At 33.9% G+C, this 13924-nt stretch overlaps 1 protein-coding gene across 2 annotated transcripts in view; it reads left to right on the forward strand.

The window, feature by feature from the left end:
- HOMER1 (homer scaffold protein 1) overlaps positions 1 to 13924 on the forward strand; it is a 135506-nt gene that overhangs the window by 99212 nt on the left and 22370 nt on the right. The window contains exon 9 of one of the 2 annotated variants that reach the window (XM_006197602.4): positions 11684 to 13885. The exons of the other annotated variant lie outside the window; for it this stretch is intronic. Coding sequence (XP_006197664.1) covers positions 11684 to 11872 — 189 coding nt within the window. The 3' untranslated portion in view covers positions 11873 to 13885. Of the gene's footprint in view, positions 1 to 11683; positions 13886 to 13924 lie in introns of those variants that run through there. 2 annotated transcript variants of the gene reach the window in all.

Here is a 13924-nt window from a genome sequence, read left to right on the forward strand (position 1 = left end):
CTGCACTTTACTTATATTATGCATTTAATCCCTGTAACAGTCCAAAAGGAAACTAAATGTTGAATAGGTTGACTTGTCCAGTGGGCACAAATTCTATGAGAATAGAGACCCTTCCTAAAGAAAACAGGTTCTTTTTATGAAATGAGATATTTCCCCCTTCCTCTGCCATCACTGACTTCCAGCAGTCTGGGAAAAATGAAGTTGCTTGTTGTGATTTGCCCTATTAAATATTGTTTCTACATTTCAACCATCTGTGTAGATTAGTGGTTCTCAGCTGGGGGCAGTTTTGTGCCCTGGGGTACATTCAGCAGTGTGTGGAGACATTTTTGATTTTCACAAGTAGGGTGGTGGAATTGACATCTAGTAAGGCTGCTGCTAAACATTGAATTATCCAGCCCAGAATGTCAGATTGAGAAAACCCTGGTGTACAACTGAAGTATGCAGCAAGTAATCAGGGCTGGAAGGAATGGGGGAAATGCAGGCTAGTTCTGTCTTTTGTTTTGGTTTGGGCTACCATTGTTCAAGTACTTGCTGTGATTCAGGCCGTTGCTAAGCACTTATGTGTATTAGCTCCAACGCTCACAGTAGTAGGTGTGGTATCCGCATGTTCAGAGAGAAAGCAGTTCAGAGGTGTTAACAAGTGTAACTAAGGCACTTAGCTGACTGTTTCAGCAGTCAAGCATCCAAGCCATCTCCAGCAATTCTTTAGAAAAGCTTTTACAGTGTAAATGTGTACATTTACGTTGTCCTGGAGAAACCAAGAGATGGTTTATTCATATCAAACTTCTAAATGTATTTCATCATTGATTGAGCAATAATTGAATTTTACAGCTAGCACCTGGAACTGTGAATATCACTTGTTAGCTGTTCTTTCACTGAATATCAGAAATACTGGGCAAGATAGCCTCCTGGAACAGGACAGGAAAGCTTTCAGAAAAGCTAAGAATGAATTTTAAATGGCCAAGCCACAGAAATAACCCGTATTTTTTTTTCCAGTTTGAAGAAAATTCCTCCTTATAGCCTGCTCCCTCCCACCTAACATCTGTTTATCACAAGTCCCAACGCCCTTAAACCTCCATTCATAAATTCAGTCCAAAAAATTGGGATCATTAAATTTCTGGAATGGTAGAGGACTTCTGAAATTGTACTCCATGAAATTGGATTGTAGGTATGATTATCTAATTTGCAGGTTGGTTTTTCCCCCAATATCAATGAAACATGTTCATCATATAAAGTTAAGAAAGATGTAACTTAGGGCAAGGAAAAAAAAATTTAAAAAGGAGATATAATCTCATCATCCTAAGGCAAAGTATTTAGAGTTTCCTTCCCCCAATGTTTGTTTGGATAACTTTTTCTTTATGTAAGACATATAGATACCAATTTTTTGTCTTGCCTTCCTAACTTAACATTATGTCATAGGCTGCATGTGTCACGGAGATGTGTAGATGTACCATAGTTTTCTTCCAGCATTCTTACATTTGTTTTCAGTGTTAACTATAATAATGTCATAATCTTTTTGACATAATCCTGTCTTTCTCATTATTTCTTTAAGATGAACTTGTAAAAAAGAATTACTTGGCATCATTGTTTTCAAGTTTCTTATGCTGAGAAATTGATGTCTGGAAAGGCAGGATATCCTCTGATATTGATCTCCTCCCATTTTTGCTGTCTGATAAAGAAGAAAGAGTAGCTCACTATTTTTCTTAAGTATTGTCATTTTTTGATTACGAGTAAAACTGAGTAGTTTCCTATATGTTTATTGCCGTCTTTCTATATCTTGAAGGCATCAAGTACATTTTCACCTTAGAGTACATGGCATATCCTTGCCTGCAGTTCTAAGCCCCCAGATCTTCAAATAATCTGGTTTCTAATGTAACTGAGGTCTTGGCTTGCATGTTAATTTCTTTGACTTCTCAAGTTAAGCACTACTCTGCAGGTCTCCCCCAGACCCCAGCCCTGGGAACTCTTTGTAATATTACCATGTCTCACTTTCTTTGTAGGACTTATCACTGTGTGAAATGATCTTATTTGTTTAATTTATTTTTAAATTTTTTTATTTTGAAATAATTTCACCCTCAACAGAAAAGTTTCAAGACTGAAATAAAGACTTTTCATGTATCTTTCACCCACATCCCCACCAAATATTAACATTTTTGCCATATTTGTTTTGTTTTATCATTATGGAACTCATTCTGTATATATTCATTTTATTTTTTCCTAAAATGTTTGAGAATAAGTCGCAAATATGATACCCCTCTACCTCTAAAGACTTTGGTGTGTATTTTCTAAGAGTAAGAACAGTCTCTATATAACCATCAAAATCTAGAAATTATCTAAATACTTTATTCAAATTCCCATAATTGTCCTAATAATCTTTTTCATAACAGAATTTTTTAGATTGCTTTTCTGGTCCCAGATTCATTCCAGGATCACAAGTTGCATTTAGTTGTCATGTCTGTTTATTTTGATGTTTGAATTGTTCCAGATTTAGCAGGCGGGAAACCCTTCAATGATGCCTCTGCCTCTGTGTCCTTTTGATGTGACCCTGTCATTCTTTAAAGAACTTCATGTTTTAGCTCAACTAGATATTCCAGGTTCATCTTGTATTTCTCAGCTCCAGCTTTGAAATTAGCAATTTTTCAAAGACAAATTTTTTTTTTTTTTTGCAAAGACTGGTATTTAGAAACCAAGATCTGGGCACTAGATAGACTCTTTCTGTTCTAATAGAGGTTCAAAAGTTGGTTACATTAGTTCTTCCTCTCCCCCTCTTCAATTGGTTAGGTTATTCATTTGAAATACCTTTATGTTCATTTGTATCATACTGTATTCCATTTTAGTTTTTTCTTCCTCATTCTTCTTTATTTTATATTTGTATGCATTTACTGAGTGTATGAAACATTAACATGGAGAACCTGAAATGTTTGAGAATACTCATACCTAAAAGTCTGAACTGTTCAGAAAGATACCTTCAGAGAAGTGTCATCCTGTCCAGTTCAGTCCGCCCCTATTCTTGCCCCCATTCTCATCTGCCCCCTGCAGGTAACCAGTCTCAGTAGTTTCTGGTTTATGCTTTCTGTGTTTTTTACACAATGAACAGATACATATTTTTAAAATTTCCTCCCCCTTTTTTTCTTACACAAGTGGTAACATACTCTAGATTACTCTTCTGCATTTTGCTTTTTTCATCTAAGATATGTCCTGGAAATCACTGTTAGTTCATAGTGATCTTGTTCATTCTTTTTTATAGCTGTATAGTATTTGCGTGTACAATAGTTCATTCAACCACACTCCTTTATATGGGTATTTAGGTTGTTTCCAGTATCCTGTGACAGTACTGCAATGAGTTATCTTGTGCGTAGGTATTTTGTTATTGTTGGAGGTGTATCTTCAGGATAGACACTTACAAGTGAGATTTCTAAACAAGAAGGTCATACTGTCAAATTCCTCTCCATAATTGATTGTGCCAATTTTCCCTTGTACCGTCAGTGTGAGTAACTGTTTCTCCACAAGCCTTGCCAACAAAATGTGTTCTCATACTTTTTAACATTTGTCAATGTGTGATAGGTGAGAAATGATCGTTTTAATTAGTGTGTCTCATGTTATGAGTGAGATTAAATATCTTTCATAAGCTTAAAGGCCATTTTGGCATACTTTTGTATGTATATGGATTGTGTTTCTCCCAGTTTGTCATTGGGACTTTGTTAAACACAGTGATGTTGTTTTATGGAGCAGTCAAATATATCATTCTTTTCTTTCGTTGTTTCTGGCTTGTCAATCATAGTTAAATAGCTTTTTTCCAAACTCAGATCATATAGGAATCTATCCATATTTCCCTCTAGTACTTATACAGTTTCCTTTTTTTTTTTTTTTTTACATTTAGATCTCTTATTCATTTGGGGTTTCTCCTTTTGTATGTGGTATGAGATATGGATCTAATTTTATCTTTTTCCAAATGTCTATCTAATTATTCATTGCCATTTTTAAAATTCTATCCTTTTTTTTTTCCAGAGATTTGAGATATTCAATTTCTAGTTGTATTTTGGTTTCTCTCTGGACTTCCTTTTCTGTTCTACTAGTAACTCTTATTTATTCATGCATCCTAATACCACACTGCTTTAATGGTAGAGGCTTTGCAAGACATTTTAATAAGTGATAAGGCCAGTCACTCCTCATAGCTTTTCATTTTCATTGTTTTTTACATATTCTTACATGTTTATTTTTCCATATGAATTTTAGTATTAACATTAGTACCAGTTTTAGTGTCAGCAGAAGTTTAGCTCTATGAAAAGGTTTCATTGAGATTACGTAAAATTTATAGTTCTACTTTAGCCAAAGTGATATCATCATGAGGTTTCCATCCTCTTCAGGAACAAGAGATGTCTTCCTATTTGTTCACATCTACTTTTATGTTTTTCAGAAGTGTTTTAGGGTTTTCATTATGTGAGTTTGGAACGTTTCTTGTTTATTTGTAAATATTTTATCTTCTTTTTTACTATTGCAAATGGGGTTTACTCTACCATTGTATCTTTTTCAATTTTTTATTTTATTTGTTTATTTACAGGGGTGAGGTAATTAGGTTTACTTATTTATTTTGGTGGAGGTTCTGGGGATTGAACCCAGGACCTCATGCGTGCTAGGTGTGCTCTCTGCCACTGAGCTATGTCCTCTCCCTGGGCCATTGTATCTTTTAATTGATTATTATTTGTATATATGAAAGCTGTTGAGTTGTGTTTGCTAATTTTATATCCTGTTACCTTACTAAATTATTTTATTGTTTGAGCCAGTTTTGTCATTTGTCCTATTTATTCTCTATTGGTAGTATAACATGTAGTCTGAAAACAGATCATTTTACTTTTTTTCCAAGTCATATGTTTCTGTTGATTGTTCTTGTCAAATACATCCATTAAAAACACCAGTACAGTGTTAAATAGTAGTGGAGACTTACCTTGTTCCTGATCTTAGTGGAAATGCCTCTAATATTTTTTCATTAATTGAAATGCTGGCTTTACCACTAAAATATATATCTTATCATGTTGTGAGAGGGCTTATTCCTATTTTCTTGTTTTTACCAACAAGGACTGTTGAATTTTGTTAATAGTTTCTTTAGTATCTATGGAGATAATCATGATTTTTCTCCCAGATCCATTAATATGGTTAATTTTATTAATGATTTTTTAATAATGAACCATACCACTTAGCTGTGGTGTATTATTTTCTTAATATGGTGTCAGATTTTTGTTCCCTGTCATTTACAGTTTTTACATGACGTTCATTTGTAATGTCTTGTAATTTTCGTCTTTTTTTCAAGTAGAGGCTGGATTTATAAGATTTAGATATCTAGGCCGAACTAGCTTCATAAAATAATTTGGAAGATTTTTTTCATTTTTCATGCCCCGGAATAATTTATGTCATATTGGAACTATCTGGTCTTGGAAGATTTAATAGAAATCCCCCTTGAAACCATCCGGGCCTGGTCCTTTTCTGTGCAGTAATCGCTTAATTACTGTCGTTTCTTCTACAGATATTGGGCTATTTAAGCTCTCCATTTGGGTTTTCAAATATTCAATGGAAAGTCTTATAATCTCTTGTTTTATGTAGTTGCTCTTTATCCTTTTCTTTCTTGATGACGTAAAGTAATGATATGTTTATTTTAAGTTTTTAAAAAAATAAGATTTTGACTTATTAATCATTGTCAATATTTTTCTATTCTCTACCCAGTGAATTTTTACTTTTATCTTTATTATTCTTGCCCTATGCTTTGTTTTGGTTTACTTTTAAAATTCTTTTTCTAGCATTTTGAGAGGGAAATTTAATTCCTTTATTTTCTTTTTTAAATTTTTATTTATGTGTTTAAAGCTATAGATTTTCCTCTAATCATTGCTTTGTGTCCCATCAATTCTGACAGTATTTTCATTATCATTATTTCTTAAAATTCTATAGTTTTGGTTTTATTTCCCTTTCATACAAAAAATGTTTAGAAGTATGTGCTTTAATTTCCTGGTGGAAGGGCCTTTTAGTTTTTGATTAAGTTATTTATTTCTAGTTTTTCTGCATTGTGATCACAAGCATTTGTATAATTTCTGCTTTACATAATTTACTGCTTTTTTGTGTAGTTTAATTTATGCTCAGTTTTTGTGAATGCTGTTTATTGATTTTGTAATTTAAGCCTCTGTAGCCTTACCTTGTTTTTCCCTCTTGATCTATCCTGTACTAAGAGTGACATATTAAAATCTCTTATAAGTGTATTTTTATCTGTTTCTCCTTTCATCTCCTGTAATTTCTACTTCATAAAAGTGGCTGCTGTGTTCTTGGCACATAAATATAATTGTTATATCTTCATTGTGAGTTGTGGCATTTAGCATTAAAGGTGTCTTTCTTTGCTACTTTTTCTACCACTGTCACAAACCCTGCCTAGTATACCTTTGCCCATGTCATTATTTTTGGATTTTCTAAATGAATTTCCAAGTGGAAAGACCGTTTTATTTTGTGATTTAGCTATCAATTCCTGGTCTTACTACATTGTGATCACAGAGTATTTTTAAGTTACATTAAGTGATTTTTATATGTATTTATATGTTATGTAGCTTACCTGGTTTTCTTGTATGTGACCTAATACATGATCAGTTTTTGAGAATGTTCTTTGTGTGTTATTTGAGCCAATCTGAGAAATTTTTTTATACTAAGTAATTCATTCATATTTGCTGATATGATTTTTATGTTTGGTCTCAACTTGTCATTATTTTATGTATAATTTATTTATATATTATATTAACTTGACTTTTTCTTTCTCTATATGATGTGTTCTTTTCTCATTTTTTATCTTTTTAAATTTAAGATAGTCTTAAATTTGTTGTAGTGGTCACCTTTGAACTTACATCTTTTCTAAATGCCCCTCGTCAACTGTGTTCACATATAAACTTTGTCTGTCTGGTTTGTTAGTTTTTAATGATGTCCTTTGACTCTCAACTACTACATATTCAATAATAATGAATCAGCTTACCTGCTTTTCTGTTTCCCTTCCCTTTTCTTCCTGTTTTCAGTTGCGTTATTACTACTTTGTCAGAATAAGTGACATTTTTATATTACTTTTTAACCGTCATCCACCTTTATTCTTATCTTTGATATACATTAAATATAGCAAATGCTCACCATCAGTCCTTTTTCTGAAGTTTTCACAGTAGTCTGTTAGTTGGATGAAGCCTGTCTGCTGGTAGGTGGTTCCAGAAGAGCTCATAGGTACACCTGTCCTCCGTTCTTTCATGTTTACGCTGTTTTTTAATAGGCTTAGTATTTGGATGATAGCTTGGCTAGGTGTAAAATCCTCGGTTCATAATTTTCTTTCTTTGAGTTTCTTGAAACTGCTACTCCATTGTTACCTTATTTTTAATATTGCTTTTGAGAAGTCTGATTCCAGTCTGATTTTCTGGCCTTGGAAGTTTTGAACTAATTCTGCTCGTTTACCCTGAGGAATTTTTCCTTTGTTTTTAAAGTCTAATCATTTTACTAGGGTATTTCTCAGAATGGATTATTGAGGATCAGTTTTCCTAGGTAGGCTGTTTAATTAGTAGATTCAGGTCTTTCCTTGTTCAGGAAATTTTCTTGTATAAAAGTTTTAAATGTTATTTCTGTCCTGTTGTATTTCTCTCCCTCAGGAGCTCCAGTGATATGTAATTGGATTGTCTTGTCTTCTGTTCCAATCACTTTCTATCTGACCATTTTCCCTACTTTATCTTTATTTCTTTCATTCCTTTGGATTTTTTTCAAATAATAATTGACTAAAATAAATTTTATTCAAATCTGTTTTTCCTTGGACATCATATAATTCAGTCTTCATTTCTGTTACGATTTTGCATTTTTCTTCTATTTCTATCATTGGTTTAATCAACTTTTCCTGTTTTTCAGGGTTTTGACTCATATCTGATTTAGTGTTTGAATATCTGATTCAAGCTCTTTTTTTAAATGCTTGTTTGAGAATATTTAATTTAGAGTGGAGGGTTCTATCAGAATTTTCTTGTGCTTCATAGTTGGTTTTTTGAGGTATTTTAATTTTTATCCACTGAAGTGTTTTTAGCATATTTTCTACTTTTATGTTTTAACAGTTTATGAAGATGAAGATTGCTCGTACCTTGGTATGTGGTACACAGAGTGGCAGTTTTGGGTGGTTTACAAATTTTTGGTTAAAAAACATTGCTTTTGGGGAGATAGTAGGGGAGAGGTTTGTGTCCTTTGATATTTTAATTTTCTTTTGTCTTGAAAGATTCTAAACTTCCCCATGTTGCTTTTTTTATCCCTTTGCATACTATTGCAAAAAGTCCCTTTCTCTTCTTTTTACTGTCTTCTCTCAAAAGTATTGCCTCTCCAGGGTTGCCTCCTTGTGTCTCATGTCCCTTCTTGTAGGTTGCTCTGATCTTCCAAGACCTTTATCTTCCCCTGACCAGTATTTTGGCACTTTCAGTGCTCTTTCCTCTTTCTTTGGATTATTGGAGCTCAGTCAGTCTCCTCTTCCCTCTTCTGTGTGACCCCACAGCCCTGCCTTGCACTCTGCGAGGGGTTAGAGTGAGAACATGAAAATTATCTTTGCTGAAAACCAGGGATTATATTTCCTTATTATAGGTAACTTGAAGTTTGTATTGGTCTCTTTCTTCTAGTTCCATTGAAGTCATGGAATTTGTTTGGTTTTTATTTGCTCTTATTATTGGTTTTATAGTGTGGGAAGGTAATTGGAAGATTTCAGGGTGTACAGTCACCATTTCCTCAGTAACCCAGACCGTCCATTCTGTTCACTCCTTTGTTGCCTGTTCTTTCTAGAATGCATGCGCCATTAAAACAGGGACCATTTTTTTGTTTATTTACTGGTTTATCCTCAGTACCTAGTTTGTAGAGGGCACTGTAGATAATTGTTGACTAACTCTTATTCACAGTGTGGTGTGTGTCTTATACCCGTTTTTCTGTTGAATTATTAATATGTGTTTTGATTATTTATGTCCTGTTACATATGAAGGTTAATAATCTAATAGGACGGTAATACATGTAAGAAGAGTTTAAGATGCGAATTGGCTGTTAATAAAGAGGGTTTTTTTGTAGCTTTTATTTAGATTCAATGGTGCAGAATTTAATTTTATAGAATATGAACCTGACCTCATCCCATTGATATGGTGGTAAAAATTGTCTAAATTTTTTTCATCTCTCTAGTTTTGTAGGCTCCATATCTAACAAACACAGAGCACGACCTGCTGCCTGCTAGGATGTTACACTTTCAGTGCTTGCCCTTTGAAGGCCTCAAAAGGGAGTTAGCAAATTGTGGCCTCACTGCTTTATCAGGACTGCACCAGGCCTCTTGGTGCACCTGGCATGTGCGCACGTATCAGTGAAGGAGAAAGGGAAATGGTTGCACAAAAATGATAGTAAACAGAAAGATGAGTTGTGGGGGTCGTGGGGGGAGAATAAAAGGCAAGGAGAGGGTTGGAAATTGTGGACAGAAGGTAGAAAACTGGAAAGTGCTACCAACCAGGCTGCTTCGTACTGGCCCTGGGCTGTCTGTCTCTTCTTGCTCTGGGATCATACCCTCTGCCTTAGAATAGACCAGTGCCGACAGCCCTATACTGGATCCCTTTTGTCATCTGCCTAGTAAAACTCCTCCAATCAGGGAAATGGCTTAGAGCACAAGACTTCTATGGAGAACAGCGCAATTTTAATAGCTGAGGGGATTTGGTGTTTTGCTTGCTTCCATTGAAAATGTTTGGATGTTTCATTGATTGTCAGAGAGAACAAGGAAGCCTTTCATTCTTAGGGAAGGCTTTAGAGGGCAAACTGGGTGGTGCCTGGTGAAGTGGGTGTTTGCTAGTGAATGACATTTGGTCTATTTTTATGTTGGAAACTTTCTACTCTTAAGCTTATTGTTTAAACAGGCAAGAAAGCATGCTGTGTAATCACGAGTGGAATTTTTACATTTAATCCCAGGGTCTGTTTTCTCCCTCATAATTTAGAGCCTCCATGAACTTGGCTTCTGAATTTATAAATATTTTATTGGTTTCATAATCTGCTCTCAGTTTACTTATCTTCACTTTGTAGATTATTCAAAAGAAAAAGATTAGAAACGTACCTGGTTAACATCTAGCAGTAAATACTTTAAGATTAGATTGGGATTCCCTAAATCCCTCATTTATAAATCATTATAGGTGCTTTATTTCTATTTTATATTTTCCCAGGCTCTTGTGACTCATCTGTGCTGTCTTTTTGCTGGAGCCTTGCTCTCAGTTCTGTCTGTCAAAACGTGAATATTCGTATTGAGAATTCTAAATCAATAGTTACTTTCTTCTATGTATTCAAGTCAATTTTCCAATTATTTTGCTCAGAAGTTTAATTTTGCACATATTATAGGACAAATAAATTTTGGAAAGAAGTGCCCATCATCCCAACAACCAGAACGGTTTCCTGTTTCTTGTGTGTACATTAATTCCCATTGTTCTCAATTTGCATACAAATTTTTGCCTAGTTGCAGTGCGCTGCTTCATCTTTGGTTCTTTTCATTTAACATTTACCAATTTGTCTTTCAATATTTTTTTTTAATCCACTGTCCTTTAGACTTGATGGAATTTTCTTAAAGATTTGTATTTAACATTTGAAACATCGTATTTTCTGAGGCTGATTCATAATTGTGTTACTAACAAAAATGTCTTCATTGTTCCATGTCATTTACATATATGAATGTAATTTTTAGCAGTCACTTAATTCTTCTCAGATATAAAAGTGAGCTTTCCATAAAGGATATGTAACTTTCAATTCATCGCTTTTCTGAAGTTTATTTAAAGCGTAAAAATAGGTTTTCTGCTATTTTTTCTTAATTCTCTTTTTTAACCGAATTTGGATGTCTAGCTTATGTCATTTTATTTTTTAGAATCACTTTATTATATTCGTCATGCTTAGAAACTTTCTTTTAGAGCAATAGTAACTTCTAAATAAATTTAAGTAAGCTAGAATTTATTCTTTTAAAAAACTAACCATTTTTTATTCCCATGAACTTTTACCTCCCTTTTGTCATTTTTTCTTTCTTTATTCTGCAGTATGTTGGAACTGTTAGTTGTATAATTCTCTTATATGTACAGTTATTATATATCCCTACAGATTTTAGCAGGTGAGTTTTATTCTCTACCATATGCATTTATTTAATATTGAGGCAAAACGAAAAATATTGAACATATTCAGAGGATCCTAAAACCTCATTTAAGAGTCATTTTCTTCTCTAAATCTTCCTCCAGAATTGCCCATAAGGAGAAAAAATTAATTTCTCTTATTCTCTTCCTGCTTTCACCTGAGATTGCTAACGGTTGTGCATGAGGAAAAGGCAGTGGGCAGAAGTAGAAATGAGATGTAGATAATCCACAGAGTGGGTCTTCGGTGTCTTGGTACCTGAAGTGCTGGGGTGTCGTGTGGCATGAAGGAAGCAGTCAGGAGATTTGTGTTCAGGGGAGAGAATGGATTTATGAACAAGCCAGTCAATAAAACCACATGAATTTCTCAGGTGGTAAAATCTAAAAATCTCCTTAAACTGTGTTAATTTGTGATTCAGAAGCTCATCCTGACTGTCAAACTGCATGAACTACAACAATATTACTAATAAGTTATGTTGATTTCTAAGTCTCGAACTGATGCACATGTATGTATCACACTTTTGTTTCTAAAGGAAGTAGAAATTCGGAACAAAGACCTGGAGGGACAACTGTCTGACTTAGAGCAACGTCTGGAGAAAAGTCAGAATGAACAAGAAGCTTTTCGCAATAACCTGAAGACACTCTTAGAAATTCTTGATGGGAAAATATTTGAACTAACAGAATTACGAGATAACTTGGCCAAGCTACTAGAACGCAGCTAAGGAAAGTTAAATTTCAGTGCCAATTGATTAAAAAATACACTGTCTCTCTTCATAGGACTGTTGGGGCTCTGCATCAAGATTGCACAAAAAATTTGAATATCACTCCTCCAGGAGGAGGGTCTTTTGAAAATTGGAATTGTATATTTCAGTGTAAATTTTAGACTTCAGCTTATAGCTAGTTGGGGAAAAAAAGAGATGAAAAACTTGAACTACAAATTACCTCCATGTATATTATTGGCCATAGTTAACTAGAAAGTTATAATAGATACTTAATGCAATCTTTTTTTCTGGTATAAGCCAATGGGAGAATTAACAATGTCTGGGTCACATCCCATTTTTTGTGTTCAACACAGTGAAGGTTATCTGCTTTTTAAATCAATTTATTTCTGATATCTCAAGCTGTGTTTTGTGCAAAATCTTAGTGATGAAAGCCCTGTCTTTTGTTGTAATCTGAATAATTTCTCAGGATATTTTTGCACTGCTGAGAAGCAGTGCCGTTACCAATTAATTCTTGCCAGGAGTGAGAGAGAGCTGTATCTTTAACTGAAACATAACTGGGTGTATAGAGTTCTTCCCTTTTTTTATACTGGAAGATAAATCACTCTGGTGACCACTCTGGTACACTCTGGTGTTCTCTAATCTTGTCTGCTGAATAGTTTACTTTCCATATTGATTCCATGTATTTATGAGAAGATACTGTCTCCCATTTTATTACATATTTTAAAGCCAACTAATGAAGGCAGCTGAGTCCCTCCGAAATTTTTCTTTTTAAATTTCTAATAAATTTGACACACAGTACTGAAATACAGCAGCCGTCACCGACGGTCTGGTCTAGCAATGCTAAGTATATTTACAGAATATGCAGTTACATTTATTTATATATTTTGCAAGAAATCTTTTCTGAATGATCGATGCATTTCAATTTACAAATAATAATGGTTATTGGGGAACTGTTTAATATAGATCATTTTAAGGTGTACAGCTATTTTAAAGGGAATCCATTTCCATCAAGCAGCCGAGCAGAGGACTATTAGGATTGGAGCCGTGTACTCTCTCTGGGTCTTCACATCAACCACGTCTCTAGTCAAACCTCACAAGGCAATATTCTGAACTGTTAACTAGGCATTTCCAAACAGGAATTCAATTCAGTGGGCACTTCTCAGTGAACAGGTTTTAATGTTGTTTGGATGTAATTTTAAAAGACTTTTAGCAAACATGCATTTCTTTATATATTTCTTTTAAGAAGCTATTTTAAAAATAAGTCAAGTGCTGTCTAGTTTGCTTATGGAGTAGGAATTGCATCAGAGTCCATATGTTCTTGCTGTGTAATGCCTGTGACGTTGAGGAGGGTTCTTTTTTAGAGTGTATGCTTGAGTATCTGACTCTTTGGAGTCTACAAATGCACTGACTTTTTGTTTGTATCCCAAAACGACTGAATTGTTAAGTACAAAATTAAGCTGATTGATCAATTTGTAACCATTTTTTCACTCACAAACAGCTACTCAACACTAGACAATTTTGTTTTCTATATGTATGTGTATGTATGTAAATACATACATCTTAATTTATATTAGAGTGAAAAATAAATGGTTTGTTTCTAAAGTTAGTTTCTAAAAGTGAGTTTCCAGGTGTCTCTGAAAAGTTTATATCAGACACAATCATCATGTATTATATGTGCTATTTTATTGTGTAAGTTCCCTCCATCTATTTTAGGGTGTTTTCCTCACCTGTTCATTATAGGGAGGGTAATTTAGGCACACAAGCTCAGAGTTGAGATATTTCTCTGGTAAATCAGGTAATAAAATGTATTTGATTGATGGAATTTTGAAGTAGATGTGATTTTTATCCATCAGTTTCTGAGTAACAGAGCACCAGATTTTAATTTAAATAGAAGATTTAACACTAGGGATCAGGGAATTTAGTTATGAAGAGTTAAAAATTTAAAAAAGTGTAAGCTATTGAAATGCTAAGTGAATTATTTTAATGATGTAAAAAGATATTTTTAAATTTTGACATAGTTGTCATTTAATGGGAAAATAGCTCACCAAAATG

Source organism: Vicugna pacos, chromosome 3 (genome assembly GCF_048564905.1).
Source record: "Vicugna pacos chromosome 3, VicPac4, whole genome shotgun sequence".
Classification (NCBI taxonomy): Eukaryota; Metazoa; Chordata; class Mammalia; order Artiodactyla; family Camelidae; genus Vicugna; species Vicugna pacos.